General features: G+C 41.8%; 1 protein-coding gene across 1 annotated transcript in view; it reads right to left on the bottom strand.

Moving 5' to 3' along the window:
- Positions 1-25,440, bottom strand: part of VSNL1 (visinin like 1) — a 143,054-nt gene that overhangs the window by 57,729 nt on the left and 59,885 nt on the right. The window contains exon 2 of the mRNA XM_049903260.1: positions 21,804-21,970. Within this exon, the coding sequence (XP_049759217.1) occupies positions 21,804-21,965 (162 nt within the window). The 5' untranslated portion in view covers positions 21,966-21,970. The remainder of the gene's footprint in view (positions 1-21,803; positions 21,971-25,440) is intronic.

The raw sequence follows: 25,440 nt of genomic DNA, 5'->3' as shown, positions 1-25,440 counted from the left end.
CACTGGCCCTTTGTGCATGGTGGGATCCTGTCCCTCAGGTCAGCCTGCAGAGGGGGCTGTGCACATGCTTCAAGCGCCCAGCTGGAAAGCCTGGCTGAGGGGAAGTCATCTTCTCACCGGAGAGTGTAACACCTTCCCAGCTGTTACTGTCTGCTGCAGAGGAGCTCAGGGAGGGGGAGGCTTTCGTCCTCCACTGGCTCTTCTCTACTCGACCGCTGGGAGGATTCCCTCTGCCACCTGGGCCTGGGATAGTCTTCTCTCTTCCTCCTCTTCCCCTCTTTCCAGACAGGTGCTGTGATGGCCAGCAGGAGAGGGTCCTGGGAAGGCTAGGAAAGCCAGTACTTGTGAATAAAAGCCAAAATACGTCCCTCCTACCAAGAGAAGGACAGTGCCCGTGGAACAGATGGTAACTTGATGGCCACACAGAGACGTGCAGACCTGGAACTCTCTCTCTGCTACACAAGCACACAGAGATTGAGGCCAGCTTCCTCACCCCTGCACCTCTGTCAACTCTCTCTGCTGCTGCAGTAATAATGGTAGCTACTGTATCGGGGTGAATAAAAAATAGTGACCCCCAAATTCATGTCCACCCAGAAGCTCAGAATGTGATCTTATTTGAAAATAGAGTCTTTGCAGACATATCAACTTAAGATGAGGTCATATTGAAGTAGAAAAAAAACCCCATTGCCATCAGGTTGATTCTGACTCATGGTGTTCCTATGTGTTTCAGAGTAGAACTGCACTCCATAGGATTTTCAATGGTCGTAATCTTATGGAAGTAGACTGCCAGACTTATTTTTTTTATGGTGCTGCTGGGTGGATTTGAACTGTCAACCTTTTGGTTAATAGCTGAGGACAAACCATTTGTGCCACCCAGGGAGCACACACACACACAAAAATCCATTGCCATTGAGTTGATTCTGACTCATAGCAACTCTACATAGGGTTTCCATGGTGGTAAATCTTTCTGGAAGCAGACTGCCACATCTTTCTCCTGTGGAGTGGTTGGTGGGTTCGAACCACCAATCTTTTGGTTAGCAGCAGAGCTCTTAACCACTTTGCCATCAGGACTCCTTCACTGGAGTAGGGTGGGCTCTAAATTCAATACGACTGATATCCTTATAATAAGGGGGATATTTGGATACAGAGTCACAGCCACACAGAGGAGAAGACCACGTGAAGACGGAGGCCCAGATTGGAGTGATGCATCCACAAGCCAAAGAATGCCAAGGATGGCCAGCAACCACCAGAAGCTAGAAAGGCCAAGGAAGGATTTTTCCCTAGTGACTTCAGAGGGAGCACGGCTCTGCGGGGCCTTGGTTTTGGACTTCTCACCTCCAGAACTGCGAGGGTATAAATTTCTGTTGTTTTTAAGTCACCCAGTTTGTGGTAGTTTGTTACAGGAATCCTAGGAAACGAATACAGTTATCTTCACCATATTTACCATATTTATTTAGCGCCTTTTATTGGCAGGCACTTGTAAGGCAGATATTAAGAATAACTTAACAGCTGAGTAAGATAAAGGAAATGAAATAGGGCACAGTAGAACTGCCCTATAGGGTTTCCAAGGAGCACCCAGTAGATTCGAACTGCCAACATTTTGGTTAGCAGCTGTAGTTCTTAACCGCTGTGCCAAGAAGCTGCCTTTTCTGGCATTATTTTACACATATTCTATGCCATTCTCTGTGCCTGTGATAAAGAGGGATCCAAGCTCAAAATGATAATTTTACATAACCTCCCCTCACATCTTAGTGCCATTTATGAATAAAGAATATATACACAAAAGTACAGGACTGTGTCTATCTTGCATCTTTCCCTGAAAACACTGTGAACTGCACTGATGAAACAACCCATCTGTCTTTGACTTCAAACCAAAACACTTTGAATTTGCTTCTTGACTTTATTTCAAAGGGAAGGAACTTCTTCTAAAGAAGATGGGTGTGGGGCTCTAACTATACATGAGTGCTGCCTGGAACAGCCAGGCCCCAGCTGGTCGTCACAGAAACACCCAGTGTTACTGTTTTTACCCTGAAAGGTTTGAGAAATCTAGTTCCATCTTAGCAAATCGCTACCAGCTTCTCTCTGTAGAAAGCAGCAGAAAACAAAGGCCCTGGGAAAGGTCCCCTTGCTAAGCAAGCGGATGGTTCAGAGTAGGCAGCTCTGACTAGGAACAGAACCAGAATGATTGAACAGGACTAGGCTGGTGTGCTGGGGTCTGCCTGTGTCACTAAGGAAAGAAGACGGAGGGGCTAACTGAGCAGAAAGACCACATGAAAGAAAATTTCCATGTGTTCCTGAGCAGGGTCCCAGCCATTCCCAGACCAGGGCCTTGCCCACCTCTTGCTCACACCAGCTCGCTACAGAGCGAGTGTTTTACCCTCTCTGTCTCATGAAGTCCTTCCTCCCTGAGGCCTGAGTCCCACCTCCTGTACCATCCCCTGTGACCTGGAAGCCCTGCCTGACTCTCCATGATCCTTTCTCTCCTTTTCCCTCCTCTGAGCTCACAAAGCCCTGACTGGCCCATAACCTCACTTAAGCCCTGGATTGTCATTGCATTTGCCTGCTTGAAGGCTTCATCTCCCCAGCGAGCAGGAAACGTCCATGGGTGTCCTACCTTCTGATCCTGCTCTGCCCAGTGCTCAGTATAGTGCCGGACACACGAGGTACAGACAGTAAGTGCTGGTTGAATGACTGAAGTTGATTTCTGGCTCTAAGTCATTCACTTGAGGGCACACTGTGTGCTCCTGTGGCTGAACTCACTGGAACATTGAGGGAAAATGGGAAAACCAGCTCCTCATTCCTGGCACTGGCAGTTATATTGCTTCAAAAAGAATACAAAGCCAGGTCTCCAGAGTTTACCTTGCCATCTAACACATCCTGACAAATGTGTTCCTGGATAGAAAAAAGAACAACTGTGTGTTGTATACAAATAAACATCTATTTGGATTGTCCACAATGTTTAGGGGTTTTGAGATTTTCTGGCATTCAATGTCCACTGCGATCCAGCTCCATTCACATCTTCAACCTCACTTTTACTCTGAGTCTTCTTTGGTTGTCTGACATTTCAGCCAACAGAACTGCTTGTTGTTCCCTCCACCGTCCCTGTCTTCAGGCCCTTGTGCCCTTGCTTATGTTGTCCCTCCTGTGACGAAGACCATCTTTGCAGCTGCAAATCCTACTTATGCTTCAAGGTATCTTCAAATCTTCAGTGAAGATTTTTAGGTAAAATTTCCCAGGCTAGAGTATCTGCACCTTCCTTAGGGCCAATTACCACTTTTTATCTTATTGTGTGGACAAAGAATTTGGTTAGGCCTTTGTCTCTAGTTTTTGGACAATAGGCCTTGAACTTCTTAAGCCATCAAGGTGCCCCTTTGTTTTTGAAAGCAGCCAGGAAACACTTACCAAAATCCATTGCCAGCTGATTCAATTCTGATTCATAGCAACCCTACAGGACAGAGCGGAACTGCCCCATAGGGTTTCCAAGGCTGTAACCTTTATGGAAGTAGGCTGCCCTATCTTTCTCCTATACAGGGGCTGGTGGATTCAAACAGGCGATCATTCAGCTAGCAACTGAGCGCTTTAACCACCTTGCTAACAGGGCTCCTTACACATGTGTAAATAAATGAGTAGGGGCTGCACAGGAAGCAAACCTCAGAAAGGAAGGAGACACGATGAAACCAATCATAGGTATTCATTGCTTCATGCATATGTATTAAGGCCCCAGTCATACACATGCATTGAAGTCCAGTGACTTATAATGGGCTCTGGACCTCATTACTCTCTCTTTGGGGCTTCTCTGATTGGTAAGAAAAATACGTGTATGGGAGAGGGTGTGGCAAATCCCTGGGAACAATGGAAGCCTCATGCTGGGAACTCTCCCAGACCTTGCCTGAGGCATCTCTTCGATGGTATCCTTGCTGGCTGTAGTAAAAGGATAACTGTAAGTACAGTGTCACTATGAGTCAGAATTGACTCAATGGCAACAGGTTTGGTTTTTTTAAAAATTTTTGGTAAGTATAAATAATAGTAGTGGTGAATTTTGTGAGCCATTACAGAGAATTAATGAACCCACAAGACTCCGGCTTCTCTTGGAGCGGCTAATTCAGAGAAAGACTGCCCAGGCAGTAGTAAGGATATAGTCCTAACTTGTGATGAACATCTTTGGGCTGCTGATGGACAGAGAAGGCTGCACAGGCAGTCAATTTGTGAAGACCCAGCTCTGGGTGGCTGGGCGACAGAGAAAGGCTGTACAGGTAGTCGATGAAGAAGGACAGAGTCCTTCTAGCTCACCTAGTCCCAGGAGTATAAAGGAAGAGAGAGATAGAAAGAGAGAGGCTGAAGAGCAGGGAGTTGTCCAGATTCCTGAGCCTACAGATGGTACCCAATGACCTGGCTCTGGGTGGACAGGTCATTGGCTCTCCTAACTCTGGGTGGTTAGCATGAGAGAGGAAGTGCCACAGATGTATTGGCTTGGGAAGAGGATCACAGGGATGTGGGAAGGTGAACCTTTGGTCCACTACCAGATGGCAATTGGATTCACGATGATTCTTACCAGATGAAAGTGGGGTTTGCCCACCTTGCCTCTTTTGTAGTGCACTTATCCTTTAGCTATTTGCATAGATTGTTATATTTTCTTTTAGGTTGCAGGCCCTTTAAAGGAGTATGAGTCTGTGACTCAAACAATGCACCCCCCATAGCTTTTGGCTAAAGTCTTGTTATATAGACAATACTTAGTAGTTGTTGAGAGTAGATGACTGTTAACAGCTTCTCTTGATTACTATTTATAAAGTGATTCCCCATATAGCTAATGAGGCCCTTAGACATTTCAGATATACAGATTTAGACCTATTTTAAACATTGGCCTCCCCCGTGCCTCTCTAAGTTATGTCAGGACTGAATTTCATTTATGAGAGGAAAGCACACTCCGAGCTCACACAGGATCAGATTCACAGCAGTCAGTGGAGTCACAATGATGGAACCACAAGTTCCACTGACATCCCTCAGAGAAAAGCAAAACAGTCTAAGGGTCATTTCAAGTGGAGACATAAGAGCAAATAATCAATAGCACAGGGAGCTTTCTTCTGGCAGGTGCTCAATGGGTCACAGGAGAGGAGGGAGGAACCGATTCCCACCAAGGCAAGATGGCCAGTCCCAACACCAAACCAAAGGCGGATCAGTGATACCAGGTCCAAGTCCATGTCACATATTTTGAAGGGTCAGAAGAATTCAATAAAGAAAAGCAACTTTATGTTTAGAGATCCAGGACAAGATTTTATTATACTCTCAAGTCCAATCCTGTGAGGGAAATGGGCTTTTTCTCCCTCTTTGGTTCTATTTCTAATTTGTAATGAATTGGCCCTTTAATAATCAGTGGGTTTGGCTTCTGGTTTGAATCAGGCTGGAGTTGGAGACATCTTTTTGGATGTTAACTGGAACAATTAAGAAACAGATTGACATTGGACAGCCCCTCCCCCTGGCAGAGTTTCAGTTTCCTCATTCCTAAAATTAGAGGACAGGGGAAGAGGTGGACTCAAAGACTTCCCAAGGGCTCTTTCCAACCTTATTCTGAGGACAAAGAAATTGAAGTCTCTCTTAATAGCATTCCTTCGGGATATCATAACTGCAATGGCCGTTGATATCCCTCTAACTGGCAGCTTGCCCTCTCGTGGGAAAGTAAAATCTCAAGGTGTGGAAGCTACCCCAAATCATTTCACACCCTTTCAGACAGGGGAAGGTTATCAACCTCTGACCCTTCTGGGGGTTAAGTGCTAGGTCTCTAATGCAAGCCGCCTGGTGGCTAGCTCTTCCCTGAGGATAATCTCACTGTCATAAAATGCTTTGAAGCCTCACTTGGGACCTTGTTTTCCCAGAACTGTAACTTCATTATCATCTTTCCTTGAGATTTCAGAGCCCCACCCTTGTTTTCCACATTAATTCAAATTGAAGTACAGCCTCCTTCATGTTGGCAAACATTCCAAATGGAAACGAATTCCCAGGCTCTCACTAAAACTTGCAACGTCTTCACCAACTCAATCTGGGTGACATTTTGTTTCTTTGCAATGTCTATTTCCCTAAGGCATGAAAACGCTTCTGTACATTGCTGTGCCCAACAGAATTTTAATAACACCTACTCCTAATTACGCATTATTAACAAGCAGAATTTGAATCCCTGAAAATCCATCAACCAAAAATCTTGTTTTGAGCCAAGGGTTTTATTTTGAAAATTGATTCGGACCAGATGTTGCAAAAAGACAATAGTCATCTCTGTCACACTAGCTTTCGATAAAATATTTGATGGGCAAACAAGCTCTTGATGTCACAGCGCAAGAGACCGAGCTGCTTGGCTTCTGAAAGCTCTCCCATGCCCAGGTGCCTGAAACCAAGCAGCCACTGGCCAGCCTTACCTGGGCAAGTTGTTCACTCCCACCACTTTCGTACGTCTAAAATAACCTATGAATAAGTAGGGCTCAGAATATTCTTCCCATTTTACAGATGAGGAAACTGAGGATTGGTTTCCTTGGAGTGGTTTATGGATTTATTTAACAAGCCTTTAAGCCTAAGTGACTTTCCCAAGTTCACACAAGGCTAGTGTTTGGTAGAATCAGGTACACATCCGGATCTTCTGCCTCTACGTGCAGCTCTTCTGATTAGGCCACACAGCATTCAGGTAAAGCATCTACAGCAGTGCAAGGTTCTGGAGAGTGAGGAAGGGTTCTACCTAGTGAGAAGGTGAGAAAAGCTTGCAGAATTTGTTGCAGAAACAGAACGTCCTTCTGAATGCACTGAATACGGAGGAGGAAGAGGCTTTTCTGACTTTGGGAGTTGGAGAGATCAAGGAAGCCTTCCTGAGGAGAAGCTTTTCAACTGATCCTGGAAGGATGGCCAGGATGGAGTAATAAGACAGCATTCCATTGTACTCAGCTTTACAATGAAGTAGGCCAGGGAAACTCCCAGATATCTACTTCTGAGAATGGGACAAAGAACTTAGGAGGCACAGAATGGTGAAGAGAATGCTGGATTGCAAGGATACCCCACTGTTTGTCTCTGATTTGTCACTTGACCAACTTGGTCAAGTCTCCTGACTTTTCCAACGCCTACAGCTCAAAGTGAGGAGAATGTTACCTCAAAAGTCTGATTTGTAGGCCATTGCGAGAATCAAGTGAGCTAATGGTTAAATAGAAGCACTTCAGGATGAAAAGAAAGGAAAGGTAAAACATGGGAGGAAAGAAGAGAGGGAGAAAGGCGGGAGAAAACAAACGAAGAGGCTTATGGTAGGAACTTCTGGTGTGTACCAGCTTTTTCTTCAACAGGTTTTTTTTTCCAGACTATCTCAGCAGGATTACCAAAGAGGTTTTGGTTTGTTTGTTTTTATTTTTACTTAACACTTTTAAGATCCCTGGGTAGCATAAGCAGTTTGTGATTGGCTACTAATCTAAAGTTTGGCAGTTCAAACCCACCCAGTGGCACAATGAATGGAAGGCCCGGCAGTGTGCTTCCATAAAGATTACAGGCAAGAAAACCCTGTGGAGCAGTTCTACTTTACAACACATAGGATTGCCATGAGTCAAAGTTGATTCAGCAACAGGTTGTAATATTGTTCGTTTTTGTTTTACTTAATTTTGTTTTGTTTTAACCTAATGTACTCAGTCTGGTGGGCCTCCTACCAATGCCATGCATAAAAAAAATACGGGCTGTAAAACATATCAATCATCTTTTATTCCACCTTTTGTGACTCTAGTCAATGAGATTTCTGAGTTTCCAGACAGGCTGACAGCTCGTCATGTTCAAAGCCACCCTTCCCTCGAGAATCAGCTTCAATGTCACCTTTTCCTCTCTGAGTAGCAACGTCCCCCCACCCTCTCCCCCGGGCCCTATCTCATCCTTCATGGTTATGATCACAATCAACCCTGTTATATTCATATATATGTATGTATATATATATATATTCATATATATATTAACCTTACACTCTACTACAGCCTTCTTGATGGCACCAGGCCATAAGCTGCCTGAAGGCAGGGATCTGTGACATTCTCCACTGTATACCCAGGGCCTTTTACAGTGCCTGGCACATAGCAGTGCTCAGGAGAATGAATGAAAAGCAGGGATTATATTTTATTCCATTAAGGGGTCCCTATTTGCAGCAGTATGGGACATTAGACAAAATAAGTCTCAGTTAATGGGCCTTGAATGAATCAGGAAAACATCATCTACAAACTGAAAACAAATTTAACAAAGTGTAGGTTAGGAAATTTTACTCTTATTCTTATGCCAGTAAAGTTTTATTTGAAAGTATAGTTTAGAAGAGGATGTTTCTCCATTTGTCTCAGTGTCAATTAAGATCCAATAAATAACTCTGCAATCACGGAACCTAGAACTCAGGCCTACCAATGATTAGACATATCCCTAGTGATTCTTAACCTTTCTTGAGCTTACAGAACCCTTTATGAACCTGATGAAAGCTCTTCCAAGAGAGCATACATGCATATTTCTATACAGTTTCAGTGTTTACAGAACTCTGAAGCCTACCCAAGGATACTCTAGGGGTTTACAGGTCCCAGATTACGTTCCAGATCAGTACTTCTCAAAGTGCAGTTCATGTTTTGCCTTCATCAGAATCATGTGTGTGTGTGTGTGTGTGTGTGTGTGTGTGGGGAGGAGGGGGGTCTTAAGTCTCCTAGGGCTGCCATAAGAAAATACCATAAGTAGGTGGCTTTAAAGAAGAGAAATTTGTTGTCTCACAGTTTGGGAGCCTAAAAGTTTGAATTCAGGGCATTGGCAGGACTAGGGTCTTTCTCTGTCCGTGGGCTCTTGGGGAAGGTCCTTGTCTCTCTCCACTTATAGAGATTCAGGCATTTCTTGGTGTTCCTTGACTGCTTGTAGATGTATCTTCACATGGCACCTGTCTTCCCCTGTGTGTGTCTGTTCTGCTCATTTTGTAAGGCACTACTCAGAAGGGATTAGGTCTAGGACCCACTCTACTCTGGTATGACCTTATTAGCATAACAAAAGAAAATCCTATTTCCCAAAAAGGTGATATTTAGGTATAGAGGTTAGGACTTCAACATAACTTTTGAGGGGACACAATTCGATTCTTAACACAGACTTGTTAAAAATGTAGATATCTGGGCTCTATCCTAGCCCCAGGGAAACAGCAACCCCCAGGAAGGGGCCCAGAAGTCTGCCAATTGAGCAGTCAGCCCAAGTGATTTTGATACACACTAAACCTTGAGAGCTATTGATGTAAACCAACGTTTTCGTTTGTATAGATGCTGAAGCTGAGAGCCAGCAAAGCAAGGCCACTTGCCCAAAGTCACACAGAAAAAGGAGCAGAACCAAACGTTTATGTTTATTTTGTATTCTGTGAAACAGAGGTTATATGCCTAACCCCTTAGATTTATTTTATGCTTGCATACAACTTCTAGGAAGAATGTCTTTTATACCTAATAGTAGGTTTTAAAGGATAAGAACAAAATTTGGAAGTTGAATTCTAAAACTATGCAAAGAATTATGGAATATCCAATACTTCATTGTTTTAAAACTACAAAAGCTTAGTCTATTAAAAAGTCTTTACCATTAATTGTTCAGGTGCTTCTAATTCTATGATAACATCTATTTATATTTTGCTCTAAGATACGTTCCTGGGTAATTCTGTCAATAGAATTTTGGTGAATAGACTTTATTTCCAACGCTTTAGGCCTAGAATATTTCTTGTTGAATGGAACTCCACCCATACGTTTCATTGTAAAATAAAGATGGTTTTGTGAAGTGAAAAGCATGACACAAAAAAAGATAATACGCCATCTCCTCCAGGCTTTTACTGAGGGAAATGTCTAGGACAGTGTTTGTTCCACACAAAGCACACAAAAAAATGCATCTTGTCTTAAATGCATGAATGGATGGGACAATGAACCCACTCCCTGGATGGAGAAACTGTTGTCTCTTTTAATTACCAAATTACTTAAGATCTTTAGGAAACTACCAATTGGAAGGACATGGAATGACTTGGAGGGAACTCTTTTGTTATATTCCAATAAATGTCACTAAAATTCAAACTGTTGAATCAGGGATAATCATCAAATTGGACTCTAGGGTCCTCCTGCCTTTCTCAGGTAAATACCACAGTTGCCTCACTAGCACCTAACACTCTTCTGAGAAAAAAGCTTGGTGCAGTGAAACAAGCAGGGGCTCATGAGTGTTGGGATAGAGCCCAGGGGGACAACATTTGGCTATTTACTTACCTATCTCTTTCTTCTGCAAAATGGTAAGGAGTACCAACTGAGCAAGGGTGTGTTGTTTCTGGTGGAGGTGTATTAGAGATAGGACACTGCCTGATTGTTAGAGATGGATAAGGAAGGCATCTAATTCCACTTTTTATCCTATCTGGAAGCAGGGAGCCATGGAAGACCTTTGTGCTCAGAGGACGCAGAACTTAGTATCTAAGAATCTATGAAGGGCATAAGGATGGCTCACCCTGGTGGTGTGTCCTGCCACGGTCCCTGCCTCCATCCAGAATGTATGGTAGACATCATTGTTTGATTAGGACAAATATTCCTACTGAGCTTTCATAGATCCTCACATCCTCCTCTATATACCGTTTTGTGCTGTTATTGAATTTAGCACGTGAAATAAAACCTGTTTTCATCTTGTCTCTCTGAGAGGAAATGAGCACATCATCAACCACGACGGCAAATACATCTTGTTAAAGGTTTAAATCATCTTCACTTCCATTCTTCCACTTGACACTCAAGCAGGTGAGGTGACAGGTAAAGCTTATCATTTCCATCTTAAAGATAAGAAAACCAGACTCAGAGAGGCAAGATCTGGCAGATGTAGCACAGCAAAGATGTGATCTCAGGTTTTTCAGAGTCCAAATCTCATAATCTTTTAAAACTAACCCTGTGACTGCCTTTTATACTCAATCTGAACGAACCCAAATGGCTCCTGATGAAAATAAATACCCTGAGTCAAATTCCAAACAAATACCAAAATCCATCTGGGTCTTGTCATACATAGGCTCTTCATTACTTGCCTGTCAGTTTGTCATACATACTGTGGTTGCTTGCAAGTTGCTGTGATACAGGAAGTTATGCCACTGTTATTTCAAATACCAGTGGGTCACCCATGGTGGACAACTTCCAGTGGAGCTTCTAGGCTAAGACAGACTTGGAAGGAGGACTTGGTGACCTACTTCTAAAAAATTGGCCAGTGAAAACCTTACAGATAGCAGTAACACATTGTCTGATACAGTGCTGGAAGACGAGCCCCTCAGGTTGGAGGGCACTCAAAATATAATGGAGAAGGGCTGCCTCCTCAAAATAGAGTCAACTTTAATGACGTGGATGGAGTCAGGCTTACAGGACCTCCATTTGCTGATGTGGTATGACTCAAAATGAGAAGAAACAACTGAAAACATCCATTAATAGTCAGAATGTGGAATTTACACAGCATGAATCAAGGAAAATGGAAAGTTGTCAAAAATGAAATAGAATGCTTGAAGATCAATATTCTAGGCATTAGTGAGCTGAAATGGACTAGTATTGGCCACTTTGAATTAAACAATCATATGGTCTACTATGTTGGGAATGACAAACCAAAGAGGAATGGTGTCACATTCGTCATCAAAAAGACCATTTCAAGATCTATCCTGAAACACAATGCTGTCAGTGATAGGATAATATCCATATGCCTACAAGGAAGACCAGTTGATATGACTACTATTCAAATTTACAGCAACCACTAATGCCAAAGATGAAGAAATTGAAGATTTTTTATCAACTTCTGCAGTCTGAAATTGATCAAACATGAAATCAAGATGCATTGATAATTTACTAGTGATTAGAATGTGAAAGTTGGAAACAAAGAAAAAGGATCAGTATTTGGAAAACATGGCATTGGACAGAAATGACGCCAGAGATCACATGACAGAATTGTGCATGATCAATGACTTATTCATTGCAAATACTTTTTTCAACAAGATAAACAGCAACTATACCTGTGGATCTGACTGGATGGAATACACAGGAAGCAAATCAACTACATCTGTAGAAAGAGGCGGAGGAGAGGTTCATTATCATCAGTTAGAACAAGGCCAGGGGCCGACTGCAGAACAGACCATCAATTGCTCCTATGCAAGTTCAAGCTGAAGCTGAAGAAAATTAAAGCAAGTCCAAAAGAGCCGAAGTACGACCTTGAGTATATTCCACCTGAATTTCAAGACCGTCTCAAAAATAGATTTGTTGCACTGAACACTAATGACTGAAGACCAGACAAGTTGTGGGATAACATCAAGTATATCATGCATGAAGAAAGCAAGGAATCATTAAAAAAGACAGGAAAGAAAGAAAACATCAAAATGGATGTTAGAAGAGACTCTGAAACTTGCACTTGCACATAGAGTAGCTAAATTGAAAGAAAGAAATGATGAAGTGAAAGAGCGGAACAGAAGGTTTCAAAGAGCAACTCAAGAAGACAAAATATTATAATGAAATGTGCAAAGACTTGAAGTCAGAAAACCAAAAGGGAAGAACACGCTCGGCATTTCTCAGGGTGAAAGAACTGAAGAAAAAATTCGATCCTCAAGTTGCAATATCGAAGGGTACTAAGTGGAAAATACTGAAAGATGCAGGAAGCATCAAAGAAGATGGAAGGAATACACGGAGTCACTGTATGAAAAAGAATTGGTCAACATTCAACCATTTCAGGAGGTAACATATATATGATCAAGAACCAAAGGTACTGCAGGAAGAAGTGCAAGCTGCACTGAAGGCATTGGTGATAAACAAGGCTCCAGGAGCTGATGGAATGCCAATTGAGATGTTTCAACAAATTGATGCAACGCTAGAAGCGCACACTTGTCTATGCCAAGAAATTTGGAAGACAGCTACCTGGCCAAATGACTGGAAGAGATTCATATTTGTGCCAATTCCAAAGAAAGGTGATCCATCAGAATGCAGAAATTATATAACAATCTCATTAATATCACATACATGTAAAATTGTGCTGAAGATAAATTTTAAAATGGTTGCAACAATACATCAACAGGGAATGGCCAGAAATTCAAGCTGGATTCAGAAGAGGACACGGAACAAGAGATATCATGGGTGATGTCAGATGGATTGTCACTAAAAGCACAGAATACCAGAAAGATGCTTACATGTGTTTTATTGACTATACAAAGGCTTTGCACGACTGTGTGAATTTTAACAAATTATGCATAACATTGCAAAGAATGGGAATTCCAGAACACTTAATTGTGCTCATGCAGAACCTATACATAGACTAAGAGACGGTAATTCTAACAGAACAAGGGGATACTGTGTCGTTTAAAATCAGGAAAGGTGTGCATCAGGGTTGTGACCTTTCACCACACTTATTCAATCTGCATGGTAAGAAAATAGTCTGAGAAGCTGGACTATATAAAGAAGAAAGCAGCAGCAGGATTGGATGAAGAGTCATTAACAATCTTCTATATGCAGATGACATAACCTTGCTTGTTGAAAGTGAAAACTTGAAGCACTTACTGACGAAGATCAAAGACCACAGCCTTCAGGATGGATTACGGCTCAACATAAAGAAAACAAAAATCCTCACAACTGGACCAATAAGCAACATCAAGATAAACGGGGTAAATAGTGAATTGTCAAGGATTTCATTTCACTTGGATCCACAATCAATGCCCATGGTAGCAGGAGTCGAAAAATCAAATGACCTATTGCAATGGGCAAATATGCTGAAAAAGGCCTCTTTTAAATGTTAAAAAACATAGATGTCCCCTTGAGGACTAAAATGCATTTGACCCAAGCCGTGGTATTTTTAATTGCCTCATATGCATGTGAATGCTGGACAATGAATAAGGGAAATTGAAGAATTAATGCCTTTGAGTTATGGTGTTGGTGAAGAATATTGACTATAACATGAACTGCCAGAAGAATGAATACATCTGACTTGGAAGAAGTACAGCCAGAATGACCCTTAGAAGGGAGGATGGCGAGACTTCGTCTCACATACTTTGGGCATGTTATCAGGAAGGAAGAGTTCCTGGAGAAGAACATCATGCTTGGTAAAGTAGAGGGTCAGTGACAAAGAGGAAGATCCTCAACAAGATGGATTGACACAGTGGCTGCAACAACGGACTCAAACATAGCAAGGATTGTGAGGATGGCGCCAGACCAGGCAGTGTTTCGTTCTGTTGTACACAGGGTCACTATGAGTTAGAACTGACCTGGTGGCACCTAACAACAGCATAAGACTCTGTCAGGTTTGTTTTTTGGTTTCTATGGCTTCAGATGCCATAGTGGCTAAGCAAAATAGGAACGGCATGAGCCCTGCTCTGGGGTAGATGACACTTTCTGCCTAACATAATCGACCTCCCAGTTGCTTGCTCTCCCCTAAGATTAGTTTCCTTTGAAAACTGGCTGCGTCTTTGAAAAGGCAGTTATAACTCTTCATCCTAACTTGTGATCTCAACTTGGCAATCAATATGAGTGTTGGAAACAAGAAATTCCTATGGAAGAAAATCAGGTGCTTTGTTCTTGGTGACAAAATGTAAAGGCTTCCTTCCCAACCTATCAGCAGCATTGCTGTGGTGGGGATTATGAAACATCTGCTACAATTTCTGTGATAAGAGACACAGCAATCCCCATATGTGCTGGGAGTGCCAGGCCACTCCTGACAGAAGGCATCTTACATCAGATACTGAGAGCTCTGAGTTTGCACGTGCCAACAGAGAAGGTATAGGAACCCAGCTTGGAAAAGGTAGAGAATAATATTTACTTGGATTATTTTGTCTTCTAAACGGCCAAGAGAAAAGTCCTCCTTCCCTCACTGAATTAATTAACTTCTTATTTTAATACTCCATTTTTAAATTAACCTGTCTTCCTTGCATGCTTGTCCCCAAAACCAAGCATTTATGTCATTGTGTCTTGTAATTAATTGTGTCTTCCTGACTACCGCCCATGAGGTCCTACAGGGCAGGCAGGACTGTACTTAACTCATTTCTAAATACCTCCACCACAAGACTTCCTGAGAGGGAGGTACTCAGGAAGCATTTAATATAATTTAGTTAGCAAATGCCGACTGATGCTTAATCTGTGGTAGGCTCTGTGCTAGCCACTGATTCTTAAGTTGACTGAAATGAGATGACTGTGGTGCACATGACTAAAAAAATGAAACCCGTGTCACACTGGAAGGAATCACACACAGATCTGTGTTTTATAAAGCTTACTCCACAGGTGTATGGAGGATGGTTTGAGGGGACTGGCTGGTAAGGAAAACCAGTTGAGACACAGGGTTGTGTGTTGTAGTGGGAGTCAACATGCCTAGTCTCTAATACCCATCCTGCTTCATTCTTTTTGTGATGGAAAAATTGCCTCATTTTTTCTGAGCCCCAGTTTTCTCATCTGTGAGATGGAAAAAAGAATCATTGTCATGCCTTCCTTATAAACCAAAAACAAGTTCCTTTTGAGTTGACTCCGACTCATGGTGAGTCAGAGTAGAACTGCACTCCATAGGGTTTTCAGTGGCTGATTTTTGGGAAGTAGATCCTTTCTTCTGAGGTGTCTCTGGGTGGATTCAAACTGTCAACCTTTTGGTTAGCAGCTGAGTATGTTAACTGTTTGCACCACCCAGAGACTAGGTCTACTTTATTGAGAGATTTTTCTCTTACATAGGAGTCCACTACAAATGTACAATTCATAGCATACTTAATATGTCACTATCCAATCCAGAAGCTTACTCAGATTATCCAAGGGACAGACCATTTTCAGCTTTTCCTCTAGTTTCGTAAGTGTTTGTTTTCCATCCCGGTGATGAGATCTGAGGTTTTCATCACTGATCTTGATGGATGTTTCCTAATTCAGTCCCTGGACCCTGAGTGAGCAGAACGTGTGCAAGGCTTTGTGCTTCACAGTCTTGAGAAGGATGACCAGGGCCCTGTTTGGAGGAGTTCATGGTCTCCACCTAAGACCTATAGAGAATGCTCATACCCATCTTTCTAACAGAAGGACAAACTAGATGCTGTGGAATCCCGTTCAGAGGCAGGTCTGTGTGATCTAGTGGGAGTTGGCAAGCCCTGACTTTAATGCTTGTCCTGCTTTCATTCATTCTTTTGTGAGGTTGGGCAAAATTTTTTTTTTTTTGGTCTCCCCTAGCTCTACATTTAAATGTTGTTAAACGTGAGCTAGGGAAGGAGTTCTTTATATTTGGATACAAAGGCTTCTAAAGTCAGGGGTTTGTAGTTCCTGGCCTTGCATAGGGGCTACCGGAGGTGCCTCTCCAATTATCCTGCTCCTCCTGACACCCTTGTCAGAATTGGCTCTAGGGCAGCAGAAGGGTCTCTCTTGGAGATGGAAGCAGGCCAGGTCAGCAACCATAGCCATGCCAGGAAGACCTCACAGACACAAGGGCAGAGCCCACAGGCAGCTTTGCTTGGTCAGTTGGATTCTAGAAGAAGCTGTCTGAAACTCCATGCTGAAGACAGACAGAACTGCTAAAAGTGCCTATTCACTGGAGAAGGGTTGTCTGGCTGAATATTTGCACTTTCAGAAGCAATGAAGAAAATCGTTTCCAGTCATTTCCTCTCTTGGGTCCTATTACATAATCCACACCTTTCTCGGTGTTTCTCCCTTCTAGCATAGCAGACCTGCTTTTTTTTTTTTTGCCTGTGTACATGGTACATTTCCTCTGTGATTCTCCTTTGTATTCTGTCCTTAAACAACTTTGGGAAAAGATGAGGACTTTGTCTGCTTTCTGACTATTTGATACAAGAGCACAGGCCAAGGATGAATATGGCTGCTAAGAGGCTGAAATAAGAGGCTGCCAAGAATATAAACAAAATCCAGAAAGTCATATATCCCTTTCCTAAGACAAAAAGTTCATGTCTTGGGTGGGTTGGAGGTGGGGGGATGCTTTTGGCGCATTTACATGACTTGTGACATAAAGCGCTAAGGCATGTTTAGTGTCTACATGGTCCCCATCTCGAGGCTGGTGCTTTTGCAGAGCCAGTATTCCCAGTACACACGAATACCTCTTTTCTTCATTTCAAGTCTTTCTTCAAAGGCAAACTCCCCTCATTTTAAAGAAAAAGTGAGGTATTTGGCACACAAAACTCTCTAAAGCACAGGGTGACAGCTTGCATGACCTTCAGCAATATCAGTGTGGCACTGACAAATTTCATTTGTCTCTACCGTCCCAGGGGCTGAGAGTGAAGACAGTTCTGAGGCACAGGCTGACTTCTGGGTGATACAATGGCAGAAGATGTGACTTTGAAAACTATGGAAAGTGGTTTAATAATCTGGGAAATACATACCAACCCACTGCTCTGCACAAGCTACTTACATGCACTGAATAAGAAATGCATTTCTTAGCACTTCTATAGAAAAGATCTTTACATGCTAATAGCTAATTCTTCACATCTTCTTAGAAATGTCATGGTGATTTTCTAAAATGCACACATGCAACTATACATATCCCTTTCTGCACACATTTAAGAATATAGTTTTGTATACCTCTGTGGGGGATCTCAGGTGCACAGGGTTGGATGAATCATCCTTCTGGGTCCCTGACACTCATCAGTGGTCCATGCAGAGCCTGATCATTTATTCATTTAGTTGGTTGGTTAGCTTTTACCAATGTGCCAAGCACCTGAAAACCCAACACTCAAAGCGCAGCTATGACTTTGACAATAATCATATCTAACCATGCGGCTGCACCCCATTCCATCCTCCTCCCCTTCCCCACTGGGAGCAACCACCAGTCTAAATTCTATATGCATCACTGCCTTGTATTTATTTTTATAAGATTTTATTGCATTTATTTGTAGTCCCATAAAGCATATTTTTAGTTTATTCATATTTAATTTAAAATGTTTTGGGACACTCATTTTGCCATTGATGTTTTATTGTTACTGCCATTCAACAACTGATACACAAATTGTTCCCTGACATTGGTTATAATCCCCGTAATGTGTCAGCACTCTCACCATTTCCACCCCACTTGCCCCATTTCCAACCATCCAGTTTTCCTGCCCCTCCTTGCCTTCTCATCTTTGCTTTTGTATAAATGATGGCCGTTTGGTCAAGTATAATTGATTGTTTAAAGAAGCACATTCTTCATGCCTGTTATTGTTTATTTTATAAGGCGATCTATTATTTGGCTGAAAGGTGACCTCCTGCAGTAGTTTCAGTTCCAGGTTAAAAAGATATCTTAGGGCAATAGTCTCAGGGGTTCCTCTAGTCTCTATCAGTCCAGTAAGTCTGGTCTTTTTTATGAATTTGATTTTTGTTCTACATTTTTCTCCATTCCAACTGGGACCTTCTACTGTGTCCCTGGTCAGAATGCCGGTAGTGGTAGTGGAGCACTGTCTAGATCTTCTGGTCTCAGGTTAGAAGAGGCTGTAGTTTGCACTGGCCATGAACCCTGTGGATTAATTTCTTCCTTGAGTCTTTGGTTTCTTTCACTCTCCTTTGCTCCAGATAGGAAGAGACCAATAGTTGTATCTTCGATGGCTGTTCATAAGCTTTTAAGATTCCAGGCACTACTCACCAAACTAAGTTATGCCAATTGATCTAGTTGTCCTATGAGACTATGGTCCTGAGCCTTTGAACCCAGTAAATAAATCCAATGAGGTGTTTGGGTAAGCCTAGGAAGTATCCATAACTATGCTCCCTCTGTGTCTTATTGTATATATGAATGAATTTACCGTAGTTGTCCTTTATTCTTGTATACCTCTCAGTGTCTTCATTTACCTTGGTCAAATTTTGCTGACTGCCATCATATTGTGTATTGGCTTTCCCATCACCAGAATTAACACTTGTGTACTATCTAGTAGAAGGCTTGGTGGCACAGTGGTTAAGAGCTTGGCTGCTAACCAAAAAGATTGGCAGTTGGAATTCACCAGCCACTCACTGGAACCCTATGTGGCAGTTCTACCCTGTCCTATAGGGTTGCTTTAAGTTGGAATCAACTCCACAGCAATGGGTTTACCGTATAATAAGTAATTCCTGCTCTCTTCCCCTCCCAACACTGGTAACCATTAAAGAATGTTGTCCTTTGTGTATATACCTATTTTTGACTTTTTATACAAGTGGTATCATGCAATATTTGTCCTTTTGTGTTTGACTTATTTCAGCCGGTATAATGTCCTCCAGATTCATCCATGTTATGTTTCGGAGACTCATCATTATTCTTGATCATTGCGTAGTATTCCACTAAGTGAATATACCACAATTCGTTTATCCATTCATCCATTGCTGGACACTTCGGTTGTTTTCATTTTTTTGCTATAGTGAATAATGCTGTGATGAACATAGGTGTGCATATGTCTATTCATGTCATAGCTTGTATATCTCTAGGATATATACATAGGAGTGGGATTGCTGGATCATAATGTATTTCTATTTCTAGCTTTTTAGGAAGGACCATACCATTTTCCACAATGGCACCATTCTACAGTCCCATCAGCAGTGTCTAAGGGTTGCAATCTCCCCACAGCCTTGACAGCATTTGTTGTTTTCTGTGTTTTTGATCAGTGCCATTTTTTTAGGGGTGAGATGGTATCTCATTGTAGTTTTCATTTGCATCTCTCTAATGACTAATGATTGCAAGCATGTCTTCATGTGTTTGTTAGCTCCCTGAATGTCCTCTTTGGTGAAGTGTCTTTTCATGTTGTTTGCCCACTTTTTGATGGGATTGCTGTCTTTTTGTTGTTGAGTTGTTGTAGTTTGCTATATAGAGATAGACCCTTATTAGATGTCCTGTTACTGATTTCTTTCCCAGTTTGTAGGTTCTCTTTTACTCTTTCGATGAGCATAAGTATTTCATTTTTAGGAGGTCCCAGTTATCTAGTTTATCTTCTGTCGTTCATGCATTTTTCGTTGTGTTTGATAGTGTATTTATGCCCCAAAGTAGGATCCTTAGCTTTGTCCCTATGTTATCTTCCAGGAACTTTATAGTTTTAGTTTTAACATTTAGGTTTTTTATCCATTTTGCGTTAGCTTTCGTGTACGGTATGCGGCATGGACAGGGATGTATTTGGGTATTGCACTGGGCCTGGGCCCGTGGCACCATTGAGTAGCTTCTATTAACCCGGTACAGTCCTAAGTCCTTTCTCAAGCATGGCAATGTATTAATTAAAAGATTAATGAACTTGATTTGTATTTTTAAGCTGATATTATGGTAAAGTTATCTAAAAGAGGGGTGTCAGATGTTTGAACAGGGGCGTAATTTCAGCGCTTGCCATAGATACGAAGCTGGCCATACCAGGTTAATAGAAACTGCTCAGTGGCGCCACGTGCCCAGGGCCAGTGCAATATCTGCCATCCCCTAGTTATGCCTCTGGGTATGGGTTCTGTTTTATTTTTCTGCAAATGGATATCCAGTTTTGCCCGCACCATTTGTTAAAGAGACTTACCACAGTTTATTTTCCACTCTCCCTTTGATGGACATCTGGGTTATTTCCAAGTTTTGCTATTGTAAACAGTGCACCTATGCACATTCTTATACATGTCCCTTCTTGCACTTGTGCAAGAATGAAATTGCTGGGTCACAGGGAATGTGAAATGTTCAACTTTAAGAGATAATGACAATGTTTAATATTCTACACAACCTCCTCTCCTCCCACAGACATGACGGTTCGTATTGCTCAAATTGATACTTGCTACAATTATGTGATAACAGCAATATTTTCTACTTTGAATTTTAATCAGAAAAGTTAAAGGAAAAAAGTGTGTTTCTCCCACAAGCATAACACTATACAAGTATACACAAAATGGGATGTCTTAGATCATGCCAGATATAGAACCAATACAACTCATAAGTTCAGACAAACAGAAACAATACCATCACAATAGAAATTTTACCTTTTATGGCATGGTTCTATTTAATGTCTAGGGAAAGATCAGGTTCTAAACAGTAGAAAATATTGAGTTCAAAGCTCATATTGTAGACATTGATGCCCAGATGTATACCAGAACTCCCTTCCAAATGCCTGTTGTGGGAATCTAAGTTCTTATCTACAGAGAGGAGGGCATCTCATGTGAAAAGGCCCTCACATCTACTTCCTCTTTAACTGACAGAGGTGAAGATGTCTTAAACAGGCCAGACCCCATTGCTGTTGAGTCGACTCTGACTCAAAACAACCTTATAGGACAGAGTAGAGCTGTCCCATAGGGGCTTCCAAGGCTGTAAATCTTCACGGAAGCAGACTGCCGCATTTTTCTCACGCAGAGTGGCTGGTGGGTTCGAACCACCAACCCTTCAATTAGCAGCCAAGTGCTTAACCACTGTGCCACCAGGGGTCCTTAGCCAGCCAAACAATGTTGTAATTAGCAGCCTATCAATACCCATCAACAAAAACCAAAAACCAAACCCATTGCCCTCAAGTCGATACTGACTCATAGCAACCCTATAGGACAGAGTAGAACTGCCCCACAGAGTTTCCAAGGAGCGCCTGGCAGATTCAAACTGCCGACCTTTTGGTTAGCAGCTGTAGCACTTAGCCACTACGCCACCAGGGTTTCCACTCGTCAACAAACACTATTATCTTGTATTTTTATAGTTCTTTCACCTCTGCATTGTGTTTTGACTTAACGATTACTCTTTCTGTTCAAAAATTGCTTGACTTATCTCTGGAACAAAATATATTTAATTTTTTTCTTTTTTAATGTCCATTTTTCTCCTTTGGGTGGAAAACCACCGAAGTTGAAACCAACTGGCTGCTTAGAGTTATAATTCCATGCTAAGCTACATTTCTTGAAGACAACATTTCTTGTACTGAGAAAAAAAGAGGTTGAAAAACTACCTACCTTCACGTAGAGCTGTTGAAATTCCTCGAGATTCAGCCTCCCACTTGGACAGTCCTTGAGGAATCCTTTGTACCACTGCTTGAGCTCATGCTCATTAAACTCTGTGCTCTTCACCAGGTCCTCCATCACTTCGGGGGCCAGTTTGCTATTCTGCTTCCCCATTTTGCCTGAAGAAAAGCAAATGAATGCAATCAGCACCATGGCTGTGATCATTTCGTCAAGCTAGAGTTCTGAGCAGTCTTTTGGTCAGAACGCCCTTCAGTGCGTTTGATCAAAGTTTCCTCAAGTTTCCCTCCTTCTACTTGGAATTCTGGTAGAGAAATGAATGAAAATGACTGGCAGCTCAAAAGGAGGTAGGGCTCATCCTATGGCACCATCTTCCACATGGCACTGAAGCCCAGGTGAAGAGGCATGCATCTTTTTTATGCTACTCATATAAGGTAAACTGAAGTTGTTTTTTCCTCTCTTTCTATGAATTACAATTCATTAGCACTTGCTGGCCACATGCCTAATTCTACATTTCATTCACAGGGATATTAAATGGGATTAATAACAAGAACTATAAGGTTTTCTAGCCAAGTGATCTAAAAGTGACTTGGAAAATCTGACCAGCAACTGACTCTACCCAAACCCAAACCAAACCCAGTGCTGTCGAGTCGATTCCAACTCATAATTGACTCTATAGTATGACTCTAAAAAAACTCTAAGTGGGTCTAAATCTAACATTGCAGCTTTTTTTTTTTAAATGAAAACACCTTGTGTACTGTTTTTTAGTCAGATTAATTCTATTTTTCTCCTCTCATTTTCAATAACTTCCTACAATGTTTCCTTCAGAATTGACAAACTCTTGGTGGCTTTTTCTAGGGATTAGTTGGTGAGCTTCAGATGACATAATTCCAGACTGTTATTATTACTGACAATAAATAAAAATCATAGTGTACCAAATAATGTTACCTATATATATATATATTTTTTTATATATAGATTACAGAGCCCTGCTAGCACAATGGTTAAGGACCCGGCTGATAATCAAAAGGTCAGCAGTTCGAATCCACCAGCTGCTCTTTGGAAACCCTATAGGGCAGCTCTACTGTGTCCTGTAGGGTCGCTGAGTCGGAATCGACTCGACTGCAACTTTTTTTTTTTTTTTTTAATATCGATTATGTGCTAGGTTGTGTTGCCAACATCACAGTAAAGTATAGATGGGAAAAACATAGGTTTTGGAGTCATTCTGACTTTTACTCTTGGTTCAGCCATTTACTATATGTGTTACTTAGGCCAATATTAAGTGACTTTTTTATCCCTCAATTTCCTCATTAATAAAGCAGGCATAATAATACAATTCTTTCAGATCAGAAAAACTTTAAAATCTTGTTAGAGGAGACTGAGCTAGGTTCTGAAGAATTTACCGAGGTGGCTTCAGTCCTGCAGTGGGCTTGAGACACAAATTCTCTCCCAGGCTTTAGGCAGGTCTACACTTGCAATAGCCCAGAAGGGGTAATCTCATCGCATACTTTACTATTACTGTTTTTTTTTCTTTTTCCCTTTCCTAAGATTCCACACCTTTGTCAGTAACCTGCCCTAACACTGAACAATTCTTTCACTGTAATGAAACTAAACCACTCTTGCTACTTCCAGGGGAAGCTCCCTCCAGGGCACTACCCAGCAGCATATGCACCACTAAAATGGCCTTTTTTCTCCACCAAGTTCTTCTGTTTGAGAAAAGGACGTGAGGATCAGCAACTATGCCCCTTGTCATAGAGCTTCTTTAGGTACTTTTGCTCTTAATTTCAAGTTCCAAGGTTTTATTAGCCAACTGACTCTTAATTATAATTTACTATGGGATTACAAAGCTGGATATGGAAGTCAAGTGGGCACTCAGGTGTCAGGTTTAATTAATCTGGGTAAGAATACTTTCTGGATTATCCTGGTGCCAAAAGATGTATTATGAAGGCATTCATACTTTATTTTGTTCTTTTCAGTGGAGAATTACAAACTTGCACGGTGAATTATTAGAGTCTCACCTAACAATAATAAAAAAACAATAAAAAAAAACAATAATAGCTACTGAATATTCACTGCGTTAGCTGTGGGGTGGGCATTATGTTGAAAGCTTCACAAGCTTTATCTCTAACCCCTTTGACAACTCAGCAATAAGGATTATGGCCACTATTTAATAGGGCAGCACTCTAAGGCTCAGAGGACATGGGTGAATTGTAAAACATCATACAACTAATGAATGGCTGAGCTAGAATTTGAAGCTGGATCTGCAAGACTTCAAAGCACAATGAAAGACAGACAAGTGGATGGAAGGCATTTCAGGAGAAGGAACAGAAAGAGTAAAAGCATGAAGACTTGAGAGAACTGAGTCAGTGATACTAAGCACTGCAAGAAGGGACAGAGGAGAGGTTGGCCACTTTGGCAGGCTGGCTGCCTTATTTGGAAAAGGCTGCTAGATTTACCAAAACCCCAAGCTCAGTAGGGAGGTTGTATTAATGATGGGAAAATGGATTAAGGGTTATTTAAAAAACCACCTTCCCAAAGTGCCTTTTGAAACTCAACAATGTATCAGCTTCTCCGTTGAGCAAAAAAGCTTGAATTTGCCACGGATTGTTTGTAACATCTGGTTTAGTTCCAGCTGACTGGGGAGTGGGTAGTCTCTTACACACACAGGGAACATTGTCAAGACCATGAATCACAGTTTTGGAGACTCAAATGCATAACTTCGTGATTCTTGGTTACGGTTCATGGTCAACACCATTGCTCAAGTATGCCTGGAAATGGGTGAATCATGCCGAAAATCAAGTTCTGGCCTGGCTCAGAGTGGCACTGCTCCCGCCTTCATCAGTGGATTAATGATCAGCCTCCTCCCTGGCCTCCCTGACTCCAGACCCTCTATACTGCTGCCTGAGTAAGGCTTCTGAAATACAAAACTCGTCGTCTGATCCTCTTCTTAAAACTCTTAACAGTTAGTTCTCTGTTGTCTACAGGACATAGCTCCACCAGTGGTGTCACTAGGGTTGCTGTCACCCAGCATGGTAACTCATGGCTTCACCCTGCTGTGGACCTCCTCCCATATCAGACCATACAGAATTCTTAGTAATGTTTTTTGTATTGTTACTCACAAATTGTAATTCCCATATATCGCTCCTTCTTTTCCTTTAATTGCTACCTCAGTCTCAAAAAAGTTATTGATACAGGTTCACAGATACTAACTACTACAATATTGCAGCTAAAACACCAGAAAATTTGACAAAATCACCAACCATAAAAACACTGGCAGCAAGGAAAACAATAGTGCCTCGTAGAGAATGCAGACGAAGCCATGTGATTTGAAGAGTCATCGTAATTGGGTAATAATGACAGTTCTGATGGAGTGCATTAGAAGGTTCAAAAAGTAAATTAGCACAGAGTTTTAGTCTTGTAGGCATATTGATACATGTAAGCTGGGCTTACAAAAAATGTTTTTGTTGTTATAACTAACTATAGAGATATTTTTATAGACAGTCATTTTGGCATCATCTCCTCTGACAGTGTCACCCAGTATGGTCTGCAACCTCCACGCTCCCCTAGGGATGCCACTGGCCCTATCTCTTTAGCATGGCAGAAGTCCCCCCCTGCTCATATTTTCGTATTC

The sequence above is a fragment of the Elephas maximus genome, chromosome 12, assembly GCF_024166365.1.
Source record: "Elephas maximus indicus isolate mEleMax1 chromosome 12, mEleMax1 primary haplotype, whole genome shotgun sequence".
Classification (NCBI taxonomy): domain Eukaryota; kingdom Metazoa; phylum Chordata; class Mammalia; order Proboscidea; family Elephantidae; genus Elephas; species Elephas maximus.
This window is presented reverse-complemented; position numbering and strand designations above follow the sequence as displayed.